The sequence below is a fragment of the Rhodnius prolixus genome, unplaced genomic scaffold (assembly GCF_049639745.1).
Source record: "Rhodnius prolixus isolate KJV_2025 unplaced genomic scaffold, Rpr scaffold_15, whole genome shotgun sequence".
Classification (NCBI taxonomy): Eukaryota; Metazoa; Arthropoda; class Insecta; order Hemiptera; family Reduviidae; genus Rhodnius; species Rhodnius prolixus.
Window position 1 is genome coordinate 737,941 of NW_027411605.1, and position 26,269 is coordinate 764,209.

Genomic DNA, 26,269 nt, shown 5'->3' on the forward strand with positions numbered 1-26,269 from the left:
GATATTAATTTCGGTTAAGCTATAAGGATGGCAGGAATATAGAGTACTGATCCATCCATTAGTTGTAAGTTTGTATGTAAATAGTTGTACATAGTAGAGGGATGAATGTGTGAAGCGAATGTATTTATAAGTAAGAATGGAGAGTGAGAGATATTCTAGTGATAAGCACCTAGACGATGCTGGCTGTATGGCGAAAGACAATGGCAACAAAAGAAAACAAAAAAATCTATTAGTACTGTGTTTGTACATTTATTTTATGATTTTAAACATTTATTAAAGTAATTTTACATTGTGTAACAAATAGTTTTATGAAAGATATCTTATTGTTGAAATTTAAATACCTAAATATTTATTAAATAATAAGTAAAGTAACGTCAGTATTGCTTCTTAATTAATGAGATGGGTGTGCCTGGTGTTTCTTTGCAAGGTTCCGCTATATTGGGTTCGAAATTGTTTTTCCCTTCGACCTCCTGGCTCAGATCGACCCCCCTACTTTTGTAAAATAGACCCCTGGGGGGGGGGTCTATTATAGACCACTTTGGCGACCTCTGCTCTAAAGTAGCATTTCAATATATCGTACTACACCTCTTTTGTATTTTTATGTCATAGGTTAAAAGGATGGTCAAATGTTTTAATTAAATTTTCACTTTCGTAGAAAATCCTAAAATTACCGTAAATCCGAAGTACCGCCTTACTCAATGGATTTTTCCACTTTTTGAGATATTTTGATTTTAATAATATTTATTGTGTTAAAATGTACCTATAAGTTCCAAAACAAGTTGACAATTTTGGCAAAGGAAAAGTCGGGTCTATATAGACCACTTTGGCGACCTCTGTTTTAGAGGGTAGTTATCCAAATCTACCAGCTCCCTGTAGCGTGGGATTGCTACAGAGCCTGGATGGATAAAATTATTGTAACAAAAAAGTCAACTACGAGATTTCTTACTGATACCCCACCCAGCTAATTTTTTTTTTAAATTCCAATAATTGCAGATGAAAATTGAATGCATTTTATTGTAGATTTCTGTTTTGTAAATTGTAGCAAATGCACAAAATAGAAATTGCTTTAAAATAAACTGTTTCATTGCAGAATGGAGATAGATAAAGGTCCCTGTACTAGACAGGGCTTTCATGTATCTTTGTGTGGGTGAATGTGTGGGCAAGGTCCGCCAGCCCAGGTAGATGTGTGTCAGACTGCGCCCTCCACACAGTGAATGTTTATCTGCGGTATGTCTAGCCGCCAGGAATGCAGGACAACCCCCCCCCCAAACCAGGTTCGGCCCTGCCATAGCCCACTCTCAACATAACCCTATTTCACCCCTCCGTGTTACACACCCTCCTTTTTAATAGCCCAGACTAGGCTAGATTCTAAGATTCCTGACACACCACGCCTCTGCAATAACTACAACCTAAGTAATTCACCCAAAACTAAAGGGTAAACTATTTTATCCCTCCCTTTTGCAGTAGTCCGGAGAATTTCAAGGCCCTTTTTTTGGCCCTTTTTTTTAAAGCAAAAAAAAAACTATGCCTTGATAGGTTTAGATAAATCTAATGGATGAGAAGAGTGGGGTAAAACTACCCAGGTAGTTGCCCATCCCTCTCTACCCAATGAAGGCCCTTTTTGATATAAAAAGGGATGGTATTAACCCTTAAAAGGTTTAGTCTATTTCAGATTCTATTCACTTTAGGACCAAGGTACTCGTAGTAAATTTTCCCCAAATAGCCAGGTCAGTTTTTACATTTTTTTAAAATATTTTTTTATTATTTATTCTTACCAAAATTATAGCTGATTTATGACCAGTTTCGCATTTCCTTCCATCATCAGAGATTAATTAATCAGAGTGAAGAGAAATTCCATTTTTAACTATATTCCCGTCTCACACTACTGATGAATTCAAATGAGCATGCGTACTACGACAGGTAAATACAGCAATTTTTACATTTTTGTCGCGGGCCTAACAATATTATTAAAATTAATGATACGTTTTGATTTTCGATTGTTCTTAATCGATGATTTTAGGGAATATTGAAGGTGCCGGTCCATAAATTCATGCGCAAATTTTGTTTCTTCATACCAACGTTTCGGTAAATATATTACCTTCTTCAGGGTATGTACAATAAAGGTTATATTACGCTAATATAGATACAAAAACTGAGTAAAATAAAAAATAGAAAGGAGTATGAAGAAGGTAATATATATTTACCGAAACGTTGGTATTAAGAAACAAAAGTTTATGAATTTATGGACCGGCACCTCCAATATTCCCCCCAAAATCATTATTAAAATTAGTCGAAGTAAAATAAATAAATAAATGATACGATCTATCGACAACAAAATTACTTCAAGTCCCTTGAACGATGAGAGAGAGAGGAAAATATCGTTTCTGGCAGAAAGATTTTTTTTGAAATTGACCAACCAAAAATCTAACCTTACGGAAAAGTCATTTTTCAGTTTAAATTCACACCTAAATTTAGGTGTAACAATTTTATGTTGGCCAAATTTTCTGGGTAGGGGGGAGTTTTAGTTCACTGATGATGCGACTACGCAGCATCCTTTTTAGTATAAAGTCCAAGTTTCAAGTAAATTGATTTATATAATTGTACTAAGAAAATTCCAAGGGAATGTCCACGCTAGATATACAGGGTGATCCATTTAAAACGCACCATTCGCTAATAACTTTTTAGGAAAGCGGAATTTCGAAAAAAACCCACGAAGTAAACTATATGTTTTTTTTTTTTAGTTACGGCCAAAAACCCGATTGGGGTTTTATAATGACCACTGGTTTTGACAATGATTATAAAAACTACATAACACACTGGAAAATGACGTTGAACCCGTTTCGATATCCCTAATATTTGTAGAGTTATTTAAGATCAAAGTTACAATTTTATCTATTCGTGAACGGTTTTCAATATTAATTTTCCACCAGAAATACACCGTTTTGGGGAGGTCCTCTGGCTGCAAAAAAATGTTATTTGTGACGTAAAGAACAAAAATAATAATAATTGTAGATTTTAAAACATGTAATGTAATGGTTGTGGGTGAATCAGGATAAATTGGTTTTATCATCAAATAAAAGCAATCATCACATCATTTTAATGCACCCCGTATGCAAGACTTCTTGACCTATGATTACGGGTAAGAATATCTTGCCAGGGTGTTGGTTTAGTGGTCAAGAGCGTGGTTTTGTGAGTGGGAGATCCCCAGTTCGAATCCCGCGTATGCAGTCATTCTTATTACTTAAAAAAATCATAATACTTTTTTTAATATAGTCATACCCGGGATTCGAACTGGGAATCTCCTACTTACAAAACCCACGCTCTTGACCACTAGACCAACAGTTTGCTAAGATATTCTTATCGTAATCATAGGTCAAGAAGTCTTGCATACTGGGTGCATTAAAGTGATGTGATGATTGCTTTTATTTGATGATAAAACAAATTCATCCTGATTCACCCACAACCTTTATACATTACACTACATGTTTTAAAATATTCTATTATTATTATTTTTTTACTTTGCGTCACCAATAAAATTTTTTGCAGTCAAAGGCCTCCCAAAACGTGTATTTTTGGTGAAAAATTAATATCGAAAACCATTCCCGAATAGAAAAAATTGATCTTAAATATCTCAACTAATATTAGGGATATCGAAACGGGGTTAACGTCATTTTTCACAGTGTCTTATGTAGTTTTCATAATCATTGTCAAAACCAGTGGTCCTTATGAAACCTCAATCAGGTTTTTAGCCGTAACTCCGCCAAAAATGAAGCTACAGCATCGGGGGTTGAAAATTTTAAAACTAGACCAAGAGAAACATATAGTTTACTTCGTGGGTTTTTTCGAAATTCCGCTGTCCTAAAAAGTTATTAGCGATTGGTGCGTTTTAAATGAATCATCCTGTATATACTTTTTGTTTTTGTTTTTCAAGTGATGAATGGGTCTTAATTGAGCAGTGACGAAAGTCCTCTTTCTTGAGATGTGCAATGGACACATCAGCGCGAAGATCATGGTACCGGAAGGGGCTAGGAGAAACCAAATGTTCCGCAATCTCCGAGTATAAAGTTATTTTTCTGGAAAGTTGATAACGATCAGAATCGTCTTAACATTGTTCGTTGAAATAATAAGTATTCACGATTAACGATTTGGAAAAACATGAATTATCGTAATCATAAATTGAAAATTTACTGTCTAGATTAAAAGAGTTAAAGCAATAAACCTTTAATACAATATATATCTACATGTAAGAAAGGGGAGTTTTTCCATTTTCCAGGGGCAACTACTTTTACTCCTTTAATTCAGTAAAATGGGTTTTCCTTCATGTTGATCGGGGGGACGGCAAGGAGGAAGAAGTGCAGCAGCGACATAAAGGAGAATGTATCATGCTGAACATTACCTAACATTAACCACAGAATTTATTACCATGGAAACCATTAAACGGGATGGCGCTTAAAATGGCTAGCAAAGGTGAAGAAGGGAGATGAGGGATGAGGGAACAGGAGACACTTTTAGCTTGGAGGAGATTGGAGGCGGCAGAGGCGGAGGTGGTGGACAGCGAGGGAAATTGGCGGGTGTTAAAATACGATAGGTCTGTTGGGCGAGGGGTGGAGGAAAGCCGCTACTAAATTACTAATGCACAAAAATATGGCGCCTATTTGGGAATCGTACGTATATACGTAGTAGAGGAGTTTAAGAGTGAGTATAGTCCAGTCTGTTTGCGTGCATGACACATGGACGACCTGAAATATGACTGGAGGGTGGGTTTAAAGTGGCTGCTGTTGGGGATATTCCAGTGTGGAGCATCCTGAGGGAGGAGGTCTGCAAGAGATGACACCCATTTATCGTCATCCGTCACTTAGTAACCCAGCTTCCGATAGGCCTGTACATTTGATAAAAGAAACGGAGTTATTTATTTCCGGTTAAATAACATTACATTGCCCCATCCCCCAACCTCCAAATCCAATTTTCTAAAATGAAAAGTCTCCTCATTAATTTTTTAATCGGGGGCTCTAATTGCTTGAAACAGGAAATAACGCGTCGAATTTCCATAATTAGTGTGGTTTCCCCGGAAATAGTAACTTTCTTCTTCTTCTTAACTGGCGCTACAACTCATGCAGAGTCTTGGCCTCCTCAAGACATGCCCGCCAGGCGTCTCTTTGATGCGCAGCCGCCCTCCAGTTTCGGAATCCTAACATACATGCAGCATCCTTTGCCAAACTATACTCCCAGCGCAGCTTTGGCCTGCCTACCCTCCTGGATCGCTTTGCGTGTTTCCTTCCAGCACTTTCTTAGGAATCTCATCTTCACTCATCCTAGTTATGTGTCCTGGCCCATCGCAGCAGTCTACCAAGCTTTATCACTTTTACCATATCAGGATCCGTGAAGAGAGTGTACAATTCCTGATTTTTCCTATTTCTCCAATTTAGGACCATAGATTCTGCGGAGTACCTTCTGTTCAAAAAGCTAAAGGGCCAGTTCATCTGCCTTGGTCAACGCCCACGCTTCGGAACCATAACTCGGCACTGGTCGGATGAGGGTTTTGTAGAGAAGGGCTTTTGTGTTCCGAGAGATGAATCTACTTATTTACATGCCTTACTAGGCCAAAGTAACATTTCTTAGCGGCCATGATCCTCTTTTTTATATCTGAACCAACTTGGTTCTCACTGTTTACCAGGGACCCAAGATAAGTAAACTCATCGACCTTCTCAAATTTATAATGTGCGATGCTCAAGTGCTGCACTTGAGGGCGGTGGAGCCACATCCCGTGCGCATATACTTGGTCTTCGCTTCATTAATTACCAGTCCTAGTCAGCTGGCTGCTGCTTCTAGGGACAGAAACGCTTCCTTCATGGCATTCATTGATCTTGCCATAATGTCAACGTCATTAGCGTATGCAAGAATCTGGACCGTCTTATTTATTAAAGTGCCACTGGTACTGTATACCAGAGTCCCTCACTGCTTTCTCCAGAGCCAAGTTAAATAGGAGGCATGCTAAGGCGTCTCCTTGCCGCAGCCCTTTATTTGGTGTAAACTCTTTTGATAGTGAAATAGTAACTTTGAATATGGAAAATTTTGATAACGTAAACTGCTTTTTCGTAAAAACAAAAAAGAAACAAATTTTTGCCGCCTCGCTCCACCTCTAGAAGCTCACATATGCAGAAAAGTTAATATACTACAGAAGTTACCAAGCAAACTAACCTTAGTTATAGACTGTTAGGAACTTGGTAACTAGCTCACTAGGTGCTGGTTACTGATTGTACGAGAGTATGCCAGTTACTGTGCGCTACTAGCCTTGCTAAGTAATTTAGTTAAGTCAGTGTTATTAGTTAGTATAACTGGGAGCTAGGCGGGCAAGACTCCCACGCCATTGCTACTACCTCTTCAATCTTGTTACCTAATTCTGAATTCTGTGGCAATTTGTAAGTCTGCCACCGTTATTTGCAAAGGCAATATACTCATCTCTGGCACGGTATCCTCCCTTCTCCGCCGTCTCCGCCACCGCCAACAACCCCTCAGAATCCTCGCTTAGCTGCTGGCTGCTTTATAGCACATTTCATCCATCTAACTGGCAAAAGATACCCAACTAGTGAAGCGCACGAAATTAAATTATAAATTTCAATTGTTTCCCATTGAAGTGATAAATAATGTTTCTACTTCCTTTTACTCCCAATTGTTTGAGATATTATTTTAATTGGGCCAGTTTTTGGATTTTGAGTAACAAAAGGGGAAAAAAAGGTATTGTATTGTATACTGTTGTAGTCAAAGCTGCAGGCATATTGTGAGGGCTTCGTATAATCCACAATATATAGTTCAGATTCCTTTAGATTAGAACTAAAGAATTGAAGGAATCACCAGGAGATTCCGGAAAAGTATGAAGGCTTCCCGAATGTTTAATTTCTATTCAAACGTATTATTTATTTTATTTCCTTTGAACATATTACGGGGTGAAAATAAATAAGACTAAAGCCGGAACTAAGGAATTACAGATACTAGTACGAAATAGAACACAGGAAATTCCGTTTTTCTTTTTCTTGGCAAGATACCAAATGTTTTCCGCTTTTTCTTGGGCTTAATGGCTTATTTCACAGTGCTGGAATTTGTCTTCGATTTTGGACATTTTTTTTTTGCCATAACTAAGTCAGAAAAAAAAAAATCTTTATTTTTTTGGGGGGCGTTCAGATTGTAAATCGTTTTTTTTACCAATAAGGTCCCAGATCCAACAGTGAACAACGTCATGTTGTTAGGTTACCTTTTTTTTTAACCAAAATCACGCCCCCACACATAAAAAAATTTCAGTTTTGGAACCCCCAAGGCTAAAAAGAACAGAACTAAACAGACGCTATCGACTACTTAAAAGACTTTTAGACGAAAGATCAAAACACTTTTTGGACAAGAAAAGACTAATTTATACTACTATTTTGAACCCATCTGGGCGTAGGGAATATTTTGTTTTGGGGTTTTGTAAGGTGCGCAACAACAAAGGTCCTTTGCACCTAAACTATACTGTAGAATAGACACTTTACTACACAGCCTAACCTACACCTAGTCAATCTGATCGATACAAACCTAACACGTAGGGAATAGAGCTATGGGGTTCAACCAAACGCTCCAGTCTCCAAAGGATTCAATCTCTACAATCTGAAATACTTCGAACTATAAGTAAACGCTCCATTTTATGTCTCCCAACCTGGACTATACACACTGGACCTTAACATTCCTGAAAACACGACACAGAAAACTCCACTTCAGCCTGCAATCTCATATAAATCCTCTACCTCAAAATCTTTCTTCAAGAACTCTTCCTGATAACCCGGACAAGACGCCTTAAGAGACAGTGTGGCCTCGTGACCTCCTCTCCTAGTGAAGAGAGCGACTAATAGCCTAATGTTTTGGAGTGTTACCACTGGGTAACTTCTCTACACGTATACTTCTGTTATTTATTGTTACTCTGTTATCATTATCACTGTTACCTATAACAGCCAACGCACTGATTGTAGCAAAAATAAATGCCAAAAAAAATTAAGTTTTTATAAAAAAATCTACTCCAGCCTTCTCACCCATACTGGTATCCGCAATAACATCTACAAATCTTCCCTGGGAAATTTTAGGCGTCGCCTGTACCAAGAAGTGTGGTCTAAAGGGACCTTCTCTTTCAAATAATGCAAATTTCTAGGCCCTCAAAAAGGGGGACACATGTTTTGTTTGTATCTGTGTTTATCCAAGTTATTCGTTGCATGAAGTAAGATTAATATTCTAATAGGGCGGCCCTTAAGGCCTACGCCACCGCGGACCCAATGGATCTATTATCATAACCACAGTTTTCTCTGTTTGCGAACATTTAAAAAAAAGAGAAGAAAAGTTGAAGGAAAAGTGGCAGAGTGAAAATTAGAAGGTTTGAACTTGGAAGAAAACTTTTTTTCCCAACACTAAGTTTCCCTTTTTTTTTACCCAGCTTCTTGCCTCCCACGCATTATAGGGTGTTTCTCCCTATTTCATATCCACACTGCCAGCACTGTTGGGGGTGAAGTAATTGAACTGCTTGTTTGTCATATATATCGATATATCGACTTTAGATTTGTGGTAATAAAAGTTTTCCCCCACCTAATCGCGTAATATTAGTGGCACTTATACTGTTCGCGTTACTTTAGAACTCTCTCTCAGAATCACAGCAAGTTTAAAGTCTGGAGCACTTTAAGCTCTTTACCAAACTCTTCCTTTTTTTGTTCACTTCTTGCTTTCATCTCTCTCGCTCTCTAACTACAAGGAAAAAAAAGGGAAGTCATCTTCGTCTATCCCTCCATCAAATAAAAAAGTTTTATAAACACTGCGCTATTATCCTTACAACCGGATACTCTCATTGTAAAGGTTTAAGCTGGTTTTATGCCCACCCTATCCTTTTCTATTACCCATTCCCCTATCCAGGAACAGTGTTATCCTTTAGGTCTGTTCCAGATTTCTCCTTTCACCTTCTGAAGTGAAAAAAAAAATCCTTTTCTTCATCCACAAAGTATGCAACTACTTTGTGGGGTTAAAGAGAAGAGAAAATAAGTTAACCTGAATTAGCTGGAGTTAAGTAAAACGGGACACCGGTTACTTAACTGAAACAAGATAGCCCCTCCAGTGCTGAAACTCTTTATTGGGAGGGTGGCCGCGCTAAATCATTCTATCCTTCTCTCTCTCTATATCGCTCTTTTCTCAAATTTAAATTAAAATTAAATTCTCCTTAGCTAGAAGTGCATAAATTACTTCTTCAAGAATCTTAAGAGTCCCAACCTTCACAACACGAACAATAATGAACAATCATTCATTAAGTACAGAGATACTAGCTGAATGCAACTAGTGATTTGAGAGTTTAGCGTACTCTCAAATCAGTTCAGCTCACAATGGCTGAAAGACGGGAGAGAGTCAGAAGGATCTGTGTTGCTAAAAAAGGGGCCCTCTGGAGTAGATAAATGGATTAAACCAGGACGGCCTCAAGGCCTACGCCACTGCGACCCCTTTGGATCTATTGTGGCTCCCCTCACTCTAAAGCTCACCCTCCAGACCTGTCTTTTTGATCAGACTCTCAATTCTGGAAAGCGATTCCCTGGGTAAAGCTCTCAAGGCCTTGGTTTTTTCCTCCCCCGAGAAGTAACATCCTTAGCCACACGATCCCCTTTTGTTGTTTTAAAGCTGTTTTAATGGCACCCTACAACCCCCAGGACTATAATATAACAGTGGAGGCGGGATCTCTCTTTTGGCCTCAGCCTGACAGATGTTTTGTTAATTGTATCACCCGCACCTCCATATTCTAATCGATATTTCAATCGAATTTATGCAGATCATTTGACAAAAAATAACTGTAGATAGATAGATAGATTAAACTAGGGCGGCCTCAAGGCGACCCCTTTGGATCTATTGCGGCTCCTCCAACTCTAAAGCTCCCCTTCCAGACCCGTCCTTTTAATCAGACTCCTAATTCTGGAGAACGGCTCCCTGGGTAAAGCTCTCAGGGCCTTGGTTTTTCCTCCCCCGAGAAGTGACATCCTTAGCCACACGAGCCCCTCTCACTGACACAACACATTGCAGTGCCGTTTTCTCCTTCTCTTCCTGACAGAACCTACAAAGGCTATCATCTGCCAGGCCCCGTGCGATGCATGTGTTCCCTGAGCCTGCAGTGGCCCAGTTAATAGGCCTACAATCATCCTTATAGCCCCACGCGGCCTTGACGGATTAATTCTGCAGTCAGCCTTCCTGGAGTAACTAGTATAGCAGGTGCTGAAGAATTATTATATGGTCTTCCTGGGCGGCCCCAAAAGAATAGTTATTCCTAATTTATTACTTCTGGTGTCCACAGAATTTTTCCTGGAGAGCCTGGGTGGTTAACAGGATCTTCCGAACTTCTTAAATTGGGATATCATCTTCAGAATTGTCTAGTGAGGAAATTGCGATAGTTACCAGGAAGTGTCCATGTCAGATTGCCCAAGATCTTTCCTCCAAGAGAGTAAAGGTTTAGTTAATTCGAGGAGGGGGGAATTACCCTTCAATGTATCTTGACGAGCGTTAGTCGGACCAGGTTTGGATTAGGAGGAAAAGGATAAGGAGGCTAGCTAAGTTAGTGGTGTGCTACTCTAGAATTTGAATGGATAGCAAAGTATATCGATGAAAGGTTCTTTTAATGACCATCCAATCACTCTAGGAGAAGTACGGAACATTTCTATAAATCTAGCCCACTAAACATTTAATAAAGACTAAAATTATAGACCATTAATCAAAGCTATGAATATGTTCTACATTTACTGTGAAGTAGATGGAATGGATAAGGAGAAAACAGTACTCCATGTGGATGATTGGTGATTAGCCAAGGTGTTGATAGTAACATGGAATATTATGTATAATACACATATATACACCTGGTATATGGCATAATCATGTACTATGATTATATAAACCTCCATCACTTGACTAATGAGTCAAATGGAGTGATCTGGCCTCTGTTTGACCCAATGGGATTGCAACAATCAGCACTTGTACTATCACATATCCGTTATACATACGCACCGTTCTACATGCATTATGCACGCTTATATCCTTATAACCATTTGTGCATAATGCATGTAGTTTATAATAAGCGTTAATTTATGTTAGTTAGTGAGAAATTGTTAAATGCACACCTTAATTTTTAGTTGTTCTAATAGTTTCTCTTTAAAAAGATAAACAGAAAACTGGTTATTAAGACCAAGCCAAACTTACGGTTCCAACTTTTCACCGGAAATACCCATTTTGAGTCTCCTGTGCCCCCCCCCCAAAAAGTGATTTTTACATAAAATTGTCTTTGTGTGATGTATTTTATGTCTGAGTTTGAGAAAAAAATATCTTAAAATTAAAAAAAAAAAAAGAAAAAAAATCGCCGGAAGCTGAAACTAAAATGGGGTGGGGGTCCCATCAGCAATCCTGCAAATTAGCAATCAGAACCCTAAAACCGGAAATACCGGTTTTACTAAATCGATTTTTTATCTATCCCTTATCCTTATCCTTATCTATCCCATCTACATCTCAGAAAAATGTAGAACATACTCATAGCTTTCATTAATGATCTATAATTTTTTGGTCTTTGTTAAATTTTTAGTGGGCTAGATTTATAGAAATGTACCCTTACTTTTTCTTGAGCGATTGGATGGTCATTAAAAGAACCTTTCATCGATATACTTCGCTATTAGGCGCCACGGTAGCCGAGCGGTTTAGAGGTGAGACCCGCAAAGCTGAGATGTATTGTTGGTTTAGTAGGTTCGATTCTTTAGGCCTTGGATTTTATTTAATGGTTAATAAAAGAAATTTATAGTAAAGTATGTTAGGCGGTTATAGGCTAGACCCGCAAAGCTGAGATGTATTGTTGGTTTAGTGGGTTCGATTCCACGGTCTTAGGCATTGGATTTTATTTAATGGTTAATATGAGAAATTTATAGTAAAGTACGTTAGGCGGTTATAGACTAGACCCGCAAAGCTGAGATGTATTGTTGGTTTAGTGGGTTCGATTCCACGGTCTTAGGCATTGGATTTTATTTAATGGTTAATATGAGAAATTTATAGTACAGAATGTTAGGCGGTTAATAGAGTAGACCCGCAAATCTAAGATGTATTGTTGGTTTAGTGGGTTCGATTCCCGGTCTTGGGCCTTGGATTTTATTTAATGGTTAATAAAAGAAATTTATAGTAAAGTATGTTAGTCGGTTATAGGCTAGACCCGCAAAGCTATAGATGTATTGCGGTACTAGTCTATATTCCCAATGGTTAATATGAGGAATTTATAGTAAAGTATGTTAGGCGTTTATAGGCTAGACCCGCAAAGCTAAGATGTATTGTTGGTTAGTGGGTTCGATTCCCGGTCTTGGGCCTTGGATTTTATTTAATGGTTAATAAAAGAAATTTATAGTAAAGTATGTTAGTCGGTTATAGGCTAGACCCGCAAAGCTATAGATGTATTGCGGTACTAGTCTATATTCCCAATGGTTAATATGAGGAATTTATAGTAAAGTATGTTAGGCGGTTATAGGCTAGACCCGCAAAGCTATAGATGTATTGCGGTACTAGTCTATATTCCCAATGGTTAATAAAAGAAATTTACAGTAAAGTGTGTTTGCTAGTCGCCTCCGCCCACGACACCTAATTGGTAGTTAAACGTTAAGCCCCGCCTGAAAAAATAGGCAATTACTTTACTTTTTACTTTGCTATCCATTCATATCCTAGATCGGCACACCACTAACTTAGCTAGCCTCCTTAGAGGATTTCCTCCTCAAAGACGGAATATTAAAAGGAAATGTGCTGCTGAAATTCTTGGTTTCAAGGAAAATACCGCAGCCAAAAGTAGCAATTACTGAATAGATTATTCATTTTTTAAAAATTTGGGGACAATTCCTTTTAGAGAATTTAATGTTTAAGTTAAAATGTTCCTTTACGTTAACAACTAGAGCATTGTTGTGAGCAAAAAAAAATCATGTTATTGTTCAGAATCAATACTTTTTTCCATCGTTGTGAGAAGAATCGTTTAGCCACAATCATCAACCAAACATTTTTTTTGCCTCCGCTCCCGGACTAAAGTTAGAATAACAAGTAAGTCCCAAAAACTGGCCAAAAGAAAAGAGTTTAGAACTTCTGAAGATAGATTGAAAGTAAGAATTAGAAAACAAAGCAAAAGAAATAGAAGCTGTCTAATGATCTGCTAGCGCTGCGGCAATTTTGAAATAGACAAATCGTCCTAGATAACATATATATATATACCGCCACTATATATTTCTTTTGTTGCGAATGATCCAAAAAAGAAAATGGCAATTCATCTTCTTTAATTGTGTAATGGATCTCTCTCTCTCTCTGTAGCCCCAGTTCTATAGGGAAATCTGCCAACAATCCACAGACTATTAATTTGAAAGCTTTAACAGAGAAAAGCGTGGCGACGGCGGCGGGGGAAAATTTTTTTTTGGGTGCAACTACTCACACTCACAAGAATGATGGGAATGTAAATTTAAATTTTTTCTTTGTTTGCAATTTTATTTCCCCCCCCAAAAAAATTGGGAGGAACCCCAAACAATTGGGGACTGTAACGATTTTATAAAGATTTTTGGTGTGCTAGCTTTGGTGAGATACGTATCTCCCATTAAGAAAAGAATCAAACAGTTATCTAGTTTTTAAAGAAAATTGCAAATGTAATTTTCCTGGATAATAACCAAAAAAATTCTCAACAAAGTACAGATTTCGCTTTAAGTGCTAATAAAGGGTGCCTCAATAAGGTTTTAGTCAAAATCGATCTAACGGAAGTAACTCTTTACTATGTGCTTAGTCAGTTTTTGTTGTAATTTTCACGAAAAGCATTGTAAAGATTTTCTTTGTACCAATTGCTGCTATATACAGGGTGAACCAGTAAGTATTGTCCATAGGCCTACTGTGTGTAGTACATCTAAAGTGGAGTTCAATGACGTATTGGCCAACTTCATATTTTCCACTGTTCTTAGGTGACGTCACTTTAAATTTTTTTTTCCAAAATCATTACTTTTTTCCAATAAAAATGTTATTACTCGGAAAGTTTTAGTCCGAATTCGATTTTGTTTTTTTTTTCTTTAAGTGCAATTTGTAACCTTTGACCTCCTTATTTTAAGACAGAATAATTTAAAAATTGACTTTTCAAGAGTTTTCAATGAATTAAACAACTTGATAATCTAACACTGATGTGGGCTCGAGAACACGTTTTCTTGTAAAACAAACGTAATTTCACATACGAAGATAAAAGGAATCCTGGAAAACGATATACCGTTTGAAAGCCCATTAAACAAGGAAACTTTTATAAAATGTGCCCAGCACCTAGGTCTGATAATGATCACGTAAGAGCCTAATGAGTTTTCTTAAAAATTTCGATTACTTTTATTTTTCCAGCATTCGGAGGAAGATTGAGGCTGTTTGGAGAATAACTTATGCTTCAAAATGGTGTCAATTTTTAGGAAATTTATCTGTCTTTCTAACCGTATCATCAGAATCGAATTCGGACTAAAACTTTCTGAGTAATAACATTTTTATTGAAAAAAAGTAATGATTTTAGGCAAAAAATTTAAAGTGACGTCACTCAAGAACAGTGTAAAATATGAAGTTGGCCAATACGTCATTGAACTCTAGATGTACTACACACAGTAGGCCTATGAACAATACTTACAGGTTCACCCTTCTATAGATCTACAATTTTAATCTGAAACCATTTTTCCCTGGAAATTTCGATTCTGGAGAAACTTCTGGGAGCGAGAGATGGGGGTAGCTTTTCACATAAATTTCCTATTTATTACTCCAGGCTTATTGCCTAGAAATTGTAAACTCTAATGAGAATAAGATTCAAATGTGTAAATAAATTTCTAAATTTAAAGCATATCGATCAACCGGAAATGATAATGAATAAATATTTCTGGATTTTTTTTTTTCTTCAAAAACAACTACAGTACAACCTCGATTAACCGGGATTCGTGATTAACCGGGATCATGTTGATCTCGTCATAAGAACACCTGGATCGGCGCCGAAACAAAAGTTAATTTTCGGTGGTGACAGGAAAATTTTTTGTCTTCCGATGTAACATAATTGTAGGCGTGGCAGGAACTCTCTTATACCTGATTTTCTTGAAGGGTAATTATGTATGTATGTACAATAAAAACCCAAAATATGGTGCAATTAGTACTGAATTTCTTGGGATTTACCACAAAAGATCTTACAAAAGACCATGGGATTTACGTGTCGTAAATGGTAGATTTTCAACTTCACGGTTATATGAAATATTTTTAGTGGATAATTACCGGCATTATTTTAATCTTCCCAGAGAGCAGCCTCAATCGCAAGCTAGTCTTCAGTGATAATCAGCTCCGTCCTACAAAAATAACATCTTTCGTTTGCCCCCTTTCGGTCGAATTTTTATTTCACTTACGCAATGGTTTTCCGTTAAGAAAACTTGGTGCTAAACGTACAAATGTACTATGTAATACTGTGTAATCGGTTTAACCAGGATTCCGAGTTTTCCGGGGTCGGGTATAGCCGGAGATCAGCCCGGTTAATCGAGGTGGTATTTGTACAGTGAAAAATCCATTCAGTGCAGCAGCTCGTCCTAGTGGATGGACTTAGGCCTAAACGTTATTTCAAGGCACTCTGGTGGCCTTTTTTTGAAAAAACAAAAAACCAGGAAACATCAGCCATTTTTGAAATTCAAATAGTTTTTAGAAACGTGCTAACGTCTATTTCCGGTTGAAAACCAAAGTAATACGAAATAAAGCAACAAAATTGCAGGATATCCTCTTGAAACGGAAGTGAAATTAAATTAAGAACAAAAAGAAAGAAAGAAGTGGAACAATTCTTGTGACTAACAACTTTAGGCTAGAACAATATTTCTTCATTTAATAACAAAGTACTAATAATATGTGTAATTACATTTAATTACATGGCTCTTGTTAAGTATATATATCATATGGGTGCAGCGGGGAAGGGTGGGGGTTATTTCCTAATGTGCAATAAAGCCTTTAGCAATTAAGGGAACGTTCTTAAGTAATTAAAGTGAGAAACCACCCCCGACCCGCACCTCCCACCATAGATAGTATTGTGCGAATTTGTGGGCTTGTAGAGGTACAGAAGGTTGTAGGAGGTAGGGGTTGAGCGCGCGTGCGAGAGCACAAAGAGATGTTTGAAAGGAATCCAACAGATAGATGTGCTAAGCTCGGAGGCGGTAGAAAGAAGAACTCCAATGATGGGGGTCTGGCGGAGAGAGAGAGACAGAGAAGTCAGAAAGGAACCAACCTCGTACAACTTCTACCTGTCGAGGTTCTCTTAGTTTTCCCTACCTCTTGAATACAGCGCTGGAAGAGGGAGGAAGAGAGAGGAAACAGGAAACCGTGGGATCGCTAACCGACACAGGTACTGCTGGATGAGTACATTTAATCGTGGTGAAAATGGAAAACGGTCCTCTACTTTTCTAGTAAAAGAGTAGGGACAGGATAACCAAGGACCTTGGAGGTGGCGGTGATGAACTGGAGGCGGCCCGAAACTGCCGCCTTTGTGCCGCACACTGAGTGAAGTAAAAAAATCCAGCTTTTCTTGATCTAGTAAATGGAATTTAATCAATATTTTAATCGCAAAACTCAAGCTCACCAATGAATAGAGTTTTCCGAACAAAATGTTTCTTGGTGGAAAAATCTGGTTTTGAATACAGACCCGATTTTCTCAAATTTTTGATTCTCTAGATTCAAACTCAAAATATTCTTCTAAAACCAAAAATTTGAATATTGAATTTCTTTCCGCCCTACAATGATCAAATACTAATTTTTCTCCTATAAGAATTAGAAAAATGAAAAGTTATTAATCTAAGCGTATTTAGTACAACAATAGTTCAGGAAAATCATAGGAGTTATTTTGGAAAATAGTCCAAGAAAAGTGCCAAGTGATAGACTACCAAGATCTTGGTTCTCTAAGCTTCTTCAATTGGATAAATCAAAAGAAAATATTGTATTGTACAATTGGGACTCTCATTCGATAAAAGTATTATTATAGAGCAGGGGTCGGCCAAATTTTTTTGATCATGGACCCCCCCTATATAATTTTTCGAAATCTCCATCGACCCCCCTTAAAAGTAATTTTCAATTAATCAAAAATAAAACTATCTATTAGGTACTGTGTTTGTACATTTATTTTATGATTTTAAACATTTTGTTAAAGTAATTTTACATTGTGTAGCAATAGTTTTATGAAATATATATATATATATTAACCTTTTATTGTAATCTACTACTGCAACAGTTGTTGCAACAAGCAAATATGGTGAAAGAGAAAAGAAATAGAAGAAAATCATGAGTGGAGAAGGCAACCAGTGGTGTCAATCCAGTAACGTGCTTTGCTCTCACGATAAGTGAAGATCACGAGGCCATCTTCTCTTTAATCTCCTTAGAGGATTACCTAGTAATGTGGAGGAAGATAGGTGTTCTATGAGAGGGTTAAGATGAGCTGCTGTAGAGGAATGAAATTTGAAGAAACGAGTGTTAGGAAGATCTGTAATGAAAGGGATTTTGAAGGATCATTATGGATGGTGAGGTTAGAAATATAGAACGGAGCGTTAAGAAGTTTTCGTAGTATTTTTGACTGTAATGCCTGGAGGCGTAGTGAGTTGGAACGCTTAGTCGAGCCCCAAACTTCGATGCCGTATGACCAAATAGGTTGCAGTAACAGAAGATATAAGAGTCTTTTGTTATGTAGGTTAAGTTTTGAACGTTTGTCAAGTAGTCTAAATAATAAGTAAAGTAACTACAGTACTGCTTCTTAATTAATGAAATGGGTGTGCCTGGTGTTCCTTTGCAAGGTCCGCTAAATTGGGTTCGAAATGGCTTTTTCCTTCGACCCACCCTGGCTCAGATTGACCCCCTACTTTTCTTAAATAGACCCCTGGGTGTCTGTATATACCACTTTTTGCGACCTCTGTTATAGAGTATTAATATTGATTAAGTATCACGATTTAGACTATGATTGATTTTTGGAGGATGCCAGCCAAGTAGATAGATTTAAAAATCAATTTTTTTGATTGATTTTTCTAAACTAGTGGTTCGCAACGTTTATTTTTACGCCCCGCACCTCTAAAGAAATTTCCATCGAACCTCACACTCCCTGAAATTTATATTTTGCTCAAGGATAAAATATAACAAAAAGAAAATCAAGCATATGGAGTATATAACAAAGAAAGTATACTTACAAAAAAATTATAATAATGTCACAAAACAGTAGGATGAAAAAATAAATGTCAGTTTCAGTCATGATATATTTTTTTATTATGCCAAGCTTTCGACCAAGGGACACTCAGTCCATGAACAGACAAGACAGAAGACACACGAACCCTGTAATGTTGTAAAATATTACTTTGTAAACTAGCCCTGAAGGTGGACCTAGTCCCTAGGTCGAAAGCTTGGCACAATAAATGAATATCAATGACTGAAACTGGCAGTTATCTTTTCATCCTATTGTAAACTATGAATCAGTCACCAAAAAATAATGAACAGTAGTCACAAAAAAGGTTCAACAGTGTGAAGCTGCAATTTCTTTAATATTTTAGAATCACAATTATGTGGCAGTCGGTAGATTAAAATTAACATTCAACTCAAGAATAAATTCCAAGTCCAAAAATGTGGATTACAGATAACGAACCAAAGACATCTGATTTTGGGAAAAGTAAACAGAAACTATATCGCAGGTTATTCTACTTAACAAGTAGTATGTGATCTGCTCACATCCCAAGATGTGAAATATACTCATAAAACGATTTCTAACTAGTTCAATGGATATCTTATTCATCAGAAATAAAAATATGAAAAATATTATTTGAATAATAATAATATCCTATTATTTACCTGGACTTTTCTTGCAACCCCCTGGAATATCGTCTCGCGCATTCCCCAGGTTGGGGAAACCCCTGATTTAAAAGATAACAACCAAAAATAATTCATCTATACTAAGTTACTTTCTACAAACTTCTGTTCCTCATGATTTTTACTGATCATGTGGATGAACTTTATATTACAAGGCAAGAAGTTCAGTTTATTTCTAAGGCACGAAAGTGGCTAAAAGTTGAGCGACTCCAAAAAAAAGCAATTTCGATTTCGGCACTGGTCTAATCGCCCTCGTTCTATATTCCTAGCCTCCGAATTGCAGCGGCATAGAACATTCTAATTAGATTAACTAATTTAAAGGCTTCAAGTTGAGCATATATCGTATCACTTTATGAACTCCGTTGGACATAGATTCATCTCTGGAATTGAAATAAACGAATTACGAGTTTGATGCTGCTTGTGGTTGCAAGTCATGATTAATTTTCCATTTATTTAGGCGAAATAATAGATTAAGGCTTTGAAAACCGTTCAGAACAATCTTCCTACGCCCTAAGGGGCCCCTAGACCCTAGATAAATGGATACTTGTACAGGTATTTTCTATAGTCTATTGGTCTCACAGACCTTTATTGGACCGGAATATTATAGTTGGTGGCTTTTTAGTGGGTATGAGCGTGGCAGACCGCTAATTGATTGGCTAGGGACAAAAACCAATTGATATAACCTTCTCAGTCCTGCGCAGAGGAAACAGGGGCAGAGGGAGTTTTTTGGGAGACCACAGGCACCCACTATATTGGGGGTACCTACTTTATGTCCTAACCTCTTCAACGACCGTAAATCTATTTCCAATGCTTTCGGCTGCGCTTTGAAAGTAATTCACAGACTCTGCAGACAAAACACACAAATGCTCATTCAATTATCTCCTTCCAAACTCGAATCCACTTCCTATTCACAAAACATTTTCAACTTCCTCTTTGCCTCTTTCTGAACCCCTTCCGTCGCCCAAGTTGAATACTCCCCCAACTCTTTACCGAAAGCCGGTAAACTGTTGAAAGAGCATCTCTCTCCCAATCTCTCTTCCATTCTCTCTGCTTCATTTATTTATCCATTCTCTCACTTCCTTCCGCTATCAAAATCTGCCCTCTTATTCCAGCAACACGGCGCCCCCAATTTACCATTCGCTCACATTAAGTAAATCCTGGATCTTTTTACCGATAATTTGGTCCAATGCCAATAAGGAAAACTTTTAAATACCAATAAATTTTCAAAGTGATTTACGTCCCCAATCGTTATTACTAGAATTGGGTGCTCTTTTGGTGGGAGGGGGTGGTGGAGGGGGCAGCCCTCCTCTCTTTATCCTAATAATTGTCCAAAATGGTTGTTAAGAAGAGTGCACAGTTCTGAACTTTATTTTTTTATTCATGTCCAATCATGCAGAACTCACAAGAGGGGTGCATGTTTTTTAACGTAGTACTGCAAACTGTAATCATGTGCATGTGTATATGATCTAACCAGGATAGCTCAAAAACCCTTAAAGTTCCTGAAGCTCACTATCAAGTTAATGTATTTTGTTACTGTTTGTCCGACCATCACAAGGTTTTGGCCATAATAGCTCAACTGGAAATGCAACCTTAATACGTATTCGTAAATGAGGCGCCATGGTAGCCGAGCGGTTAAGAGGTGAGACCTGCGAAGCTAATATGTATTGTGGTACTGGGTTCGATTCCCGGTCTAGACACCTTGGATTTTTTTTTCAATGGTTAATAAAAATAAATTTACATTAAAGTATGTTTGCTAGTCGCCTCCGTCCACCATACCTAAGTATTGAAATATTTTTCAAGTTTTTCTCAAACATTTCAGTGAGATCAGAACTAAATGTTTAAAAGGCAATTTGTCACCTTTGACCACCTTATTTTAAGACAGCCTACTTTAAAATTGACTACTGGCCCATCTAAAAGAGTTTTCAATGAATTAAACAACTTGATAATCTAACACTGTTGAGTGCTCGTGAACACGTTTTCTTGCAAAACAAACGTAATTTCTCATACGAAGATAAAAGGAATCCTGGAAAATGATATACCGTTCGAAAGCCCATTAAACAAGGAGACTTTTAAAAAAGTGCCCAGCACCTAGGTCTGATAATGATCACGTAAGGGCCTAATGAATTTTTTCTTAAACATTTTCGATTACTTTTATTTTTCCAGCATTCGGAGGAAGATTGAGGCTGTTTGGAGAATACCATATGCTTCAAAATGGTGTCGATTTTTAGAAAATTTATCTGTATTTCTAACCGTGTCAACAGAAACGAATTCGGACTAAAACTTTCTGAGAAATAACATTTTTATTGGAAAAAAAGTAATGATTTTAGAAAAAAAAAGTTAGAGTGACGTCACTCGAAAGTATGAAGTTAGCCAATACGTCTTTGAAGTTCGCTTCAGATGTTCTATCGTACACACAGTAGGCCTATGGACAATACTTACTGGTTCACCCTGTATACAGGGTGACCAGAGTTATATGCTCCACCCACTTTTTTTTTTTAACGGCGGGAAATTTCGAAAAAATAAAAAACACGTATTTAATCATTTTTAGTCTAGTTTATTTTCAGTGATTGACCCATTTTTTTTAAACCCCTGTATCTCGAGATACAGCATCCAACTTTTGTTTTTCAAATGGAACGTTATATTTCTTGTTGCATATTTTAATAGTTTTTGAGCTCCTGAAAAAAACAAAAAATTTGAAATCGGTTAGGTTTTTCAAAAGTTATGGTAATTTAAAATATGGAAAAAAAAAATCAGTTTATTGTCAAAATTAAGTTATTTTTCTTAAAGAATCTGTTGAAACTGGGCACAATCAACGGATAGGCAAGCCAAAACTCTGGACTCCCACGCTTTGCTTGTAGCAGCACTTATGGTGGCGAAGTCAAGATCTAGGCAGGCTAGAAGTATTCGACGTTCAGGTTGTTTTTTCTACAAACGTTTGGTGTAGAGTTATAGGAAATCAACTAATCGGCCCATACTTCTACAGAGAGAACTTAACTGGTGCAAGGTATCTAACTTTTTTTTAAAAGACACACTGCCAGTTCTGCTTGAAGATGTTCATCTACAACGTCGGCTAAATATGTATTTTGAACAAAATCGTTGCCCGGCACATAATGCGAGAGAGGTTCGAGGTTACCTGGACAGAAATTTCCATGAAAAGTGCTTAGGGACTCATTGTCCCATCCAATGGCCACCTCCATCTCTGGACTTAACCCCAATGGACTATTTTTTGTGGGATGTCTAAAAAAAAAAAAAATGTACAGTAACCTTAATCACGTGGCTTCAGTCGAAGATCTGAAACGTGGAATAACTCTAGCCTGCCTAGATCTTGACTTCGCCACCATAAGTGCTGCTACAAGCAAAGCGTGGGAGTCCAGAGTTTTGGCTTGCCTATCCGTTGATTGTGCCCAGTTTCAACAGATTCTTTAAGAAAAATAACGTAATTTTGACAGTAAACTGAAATTTGATTTCCATATTTTAAATTACCATAACTTTTGAAAAACCTAACCGATTTCAAAACTTTTTTGTTTTGTTTTTTTTAGGAGCTCAAATACTATAAAAATATGCAAAAAAAAAATATAACGTTCCATTTGAAAAACAAAAGTTGGATGCTGTATCTCGAGATACAAGATGGGTCAATCACTGAAAATAAACTAGACTAAAAATGATTGAATACGTGTTTTTTATTTTTTCGAAATTTCCCGCCGTTAAAAAAAAAAGTGGGTGGAGCATATAACTCTGGTCACCCTGTATATCGCGCTAAAATGGCACCCGCCAACGATGAGATTTGACTGGAGGTTGGACTTTAAACCCTGACTGAAAAGCGAGGAGGTGAATATAATATATTGAAACGTCACAATAAAGGAAAAAAATGACTCCAGCCATTCCTGAAAGTGTCATTTAAATTTATCGAAAAGTCTATGCATACACCAAAACAAGTGCCTTGACCAATGATTACTAAAAATTATTGGTACCAATAATTTTGACCGATTCCTCGCAAATTTTCCATCCTAAGTTTAACAATTTGCGGTCACGAAAACTATATATTCATTGGTACCAATTTTCGAAAAAATAATGAAAATAGTGGAGGAAAATAACATGCAATTTAAAGGGGGGCGGACTTCCGGTTGAGAGATTTTTCTATCAAAGTCCCTCTAGCGGGGGAAAACTAAAAAATCAAAATATAAATTTTTTAACTTCCTGGGGTGGTATTTTTAAGGTTTTTAATATATAGTATATATAGTTGTTTACAAACATACATACCAAAGACCATTTACCCCCCCCCCCCCAAAAAAAAACACTTTTTGCCTCAAGGGATTTTAAACGAATATTCACGATGAGAAAACACGATGTAAAAAATTGGGCAAAATCCAAAAATAATGTTTGGAGGTTAAAATAATAAAAAAATAATAAATAATAAATAAAATAAAATAAAAAATCAGAATATAAGAAAATTAAAAATTTAATGAACTTTTTGTAATGATTGGGGGGGGGGTTGAAAAGAAATGAGGAGAAGGAGGAGAAGAAGAAGAAGGAAGGAAGAGAAGGATGGATGATAAATCCAAAAAACAACACTTTTAGGGCAAAAATCTAAAGTAAAGGATCAGGAACACAGAATACAATAGGAGCTCTTCAACCTCTAAACATTTAGCATGTTTCTTGTAAATAAATTTTCTTCTTTAGGGATTTTCCGAATTTTTACAAATGAAAATTCATTCATCCTATTTTCCTTCCACTTCTAGCTCGTAAAAAAAAAAAAAATCAATTTGATTTTTGTTCCGCCCACCCCCCCTGCCCAAAAAGTTTAAAACTTTTTTTGCCCCAATTTTGAATTAAAGTACCTCTTTAGGGAGAGGTTAGGCGGAAGTAAGTACCCCTTTTATTGTGGTATTTTAATAGAATGGTAAATTTTAAAATTGCCGATAGGTTGAGCTGGCGGAAGTGCCAGTTTATACTTTAAAGACGTTTGATGTTTTTAGCATTTTTATTTTTTATTTTTATGATTTAAGGCGCCCGGAGCTTTTTTCAGTGCACTGCCGGCCTCCGGACAGTGTTCTCTCGTTAAGAAGCTCCTAGGAAGAGAAAATCTAAGGGTCAGCAGCTGGATTCGAACCCGGGACCTCCGCGTGGGAGAGCATTTTTATTTTTTTCGAAATAAGTTTGAACGATTTTCTTGAAACTTTTTGTCGTACAAAGGGGCCCTCCTTTAAGTGTAGGGCTTTTAATACTTATTCTGTAACGGCCAAACAAAGGGATTTCATTTGAAGGTGAACAAACCGGAAGTTAAGGGCTGTGCGTCTGTTTGTTAGAAACTTTTAGGGCGCATTCTATTTTTTTTTTTTTCTTCTAATTTTATTGAGGAAATATTGTTAGACCCACCCGGATGTCCAAAAAATATAGAGTCTATTTTTCTTTTCTTTTTTTTTTTCTGTGACCACGCAGCTTCACTAACTTCGTTAAAAAATCTCATACGAAATCAATTAACAAGAATAATGGCGTTTTGTCTCTGCTACTGCTTTATAGCTTTGGACAGATTTTGTGGCAGCACTCACACATTTACAACAGCAGACAAGAGAAAATCTATTTCCCTTGCAAATCTGTAGTTGATGATCGCTGGGGCCCCCACCCGGGTAGAGTAGAACTACATGTGTATTGGGGGGGATATATGTGTGTGGGTTTTGTGAACCTGTGGGACACTAACCTATCCTGTCCACCATGGGTCTATCCTGTGATGATGATGATGATGGTATGGGTTCCATGTGGGCCATGGCCATCTAAAGCAGTATATGTCGCCAGCATGCATACCACGTTTTCATCTACACTCTCTACTTGTCTCTAAACCCATTTAATAAACTATACGTGCACAATTCCCAACTAAACACACCAATCTGGGAGACCGGTTGATAAACCAGTAATGAGAAAACTTTGTTATTTCGTTTCCGGTTGAATCCCGCAAATTTAATTACTTCCGGTTTATGGCTTCCCTCTGTGTAAGCCTAGCTAGGTGTGAAATACGTTATTGTTGGATATTAACATCCTTCTGTTTCTATTGGTTCTTAATTAAATATTTTTTTTTTAATTTAAGACGCGTTTAAAGATTTCGTCTTGCACTAATGATGGTTGAAAGTCCAAAACCGGAAATGGATACAATAAGCATGCGTGCTACAGACGGATAAAAAAACAAAACAAAGATATCCAGCACTACCAACCTAACCACACATTTTCATTTAATTTTTACATTTAATAATTTTTTTTTTTTTTAATTTTCCAGAATGAACACCAGATGGTTGTATCTGTTAGTGATTGCTATCGCTGTGGGCGCATGCGCTGCTAAATCAGAAGACACCCACCAAGAAGATACGGAGGAGTCTGACAATGTGGATAGAAATACATTGGCTCAAACAACTTCGCAATCAAGTTAGCAATTTAAATTAATTGCATATATATATATATTTGTTTTTTCAAATAATTTGCAACCAGAAGTATTTAAAAAAATTTTGAAATTGAACCACACGATTTGCAAGTTGCAACTTGAAACTATTTTAAAAAAAATTTATTTAGTTATTTACAATCTGGATAAATGGTTGCGTGAAAGGCAGGAAGAGAGAAACTACCCAGCGGTAGCACTCTCTATAGGAGAAGGATGATGTTTAGTTCTTCAGACTGCGAGGAAGTCGCGGAGCCAATGGCGATTCAGTCGGCGCGTATTGTTAGGGATGTCAGAGGAATCGAGAGACAGTACAAGAGGATTAGAGCTAGTCGAGAGAGCATTATGGAATTTTTGGTATTTAGTCTTGGCGAGTTGATCTATGAAGGGAATGTTGAGATAGTTGTGAAGAGTGAGGTTAGTCCACGTAGAAAGGAGCGTCAGCTATCTGTCGGCAGTAGTTTTGATTGAAATTTTTGTACTGTCCGTATGTTTGTAGGTTTTGCTGAACCCTGCTCTAGTCCGTAAGTCCACATAGATTTGAGGATAGTATTGTATAGTATTCGTTTGAGTTCTATGGGTAATTTGGAGCGTCGTCCCAAGTAGTCTGTAAAGCAGTTTCGCACGTTTCGTCATTGCTTGTCTTTTAAGTCTAGTATGTGGGTTCCAACTTGAAGTCGAATTTGAAACTTAGAATTAGATTTAAGAACATTATTTACTTCAATACAACACATATTTACTGCATGTTGTAGCTGTAGCTGAAGTTAATGTTGTTCTATGAAAAGAATATTTAACTCGCTTTTAGTTTATTATATTAAATTAATTTATTCCCAGGATTAAGAGATTTAGGGAAAACGGAAAAAGCTTTCGGTAACGTAGCACATCCGGTGTACTGATATTCTTTCAACTCGAAACTTTGGTTAGGCATTTTTTAGTCAAAGGTGT

At 37.2% G+C, this 26,269-nt stretch overlaps 1 protein-coding gene across 1 annotated transcript in view; it reads left to right on the forward strand.

The window, feature by feature from the left end:
• The first annotated feature begins 1,662 nt into the window (after positions 1 to 1,662).
• Positions 1,663 to 26,269, forward strand: part of LOC141454939 (uncharacterized) — a 31,157-nt gene continuing 6,550 nt past the window's right edge. Inside the window, exons 1-2 of the mRNA XM_074129649.1 lie at positions 1,663 to 1,727; positions 25,169 to 25,314. Of these exons, the coding sequence (XP_073985750.1) occupies positions 25,170 to 25,314 (145 nt within the window). The 5' untranslated portion in view covers positions 1,663 to 1,727; position 25,169. The remainder of the gene's footprint in view (positions 1,728 to 25,168; positions 25,315 to 26,269) is intronic.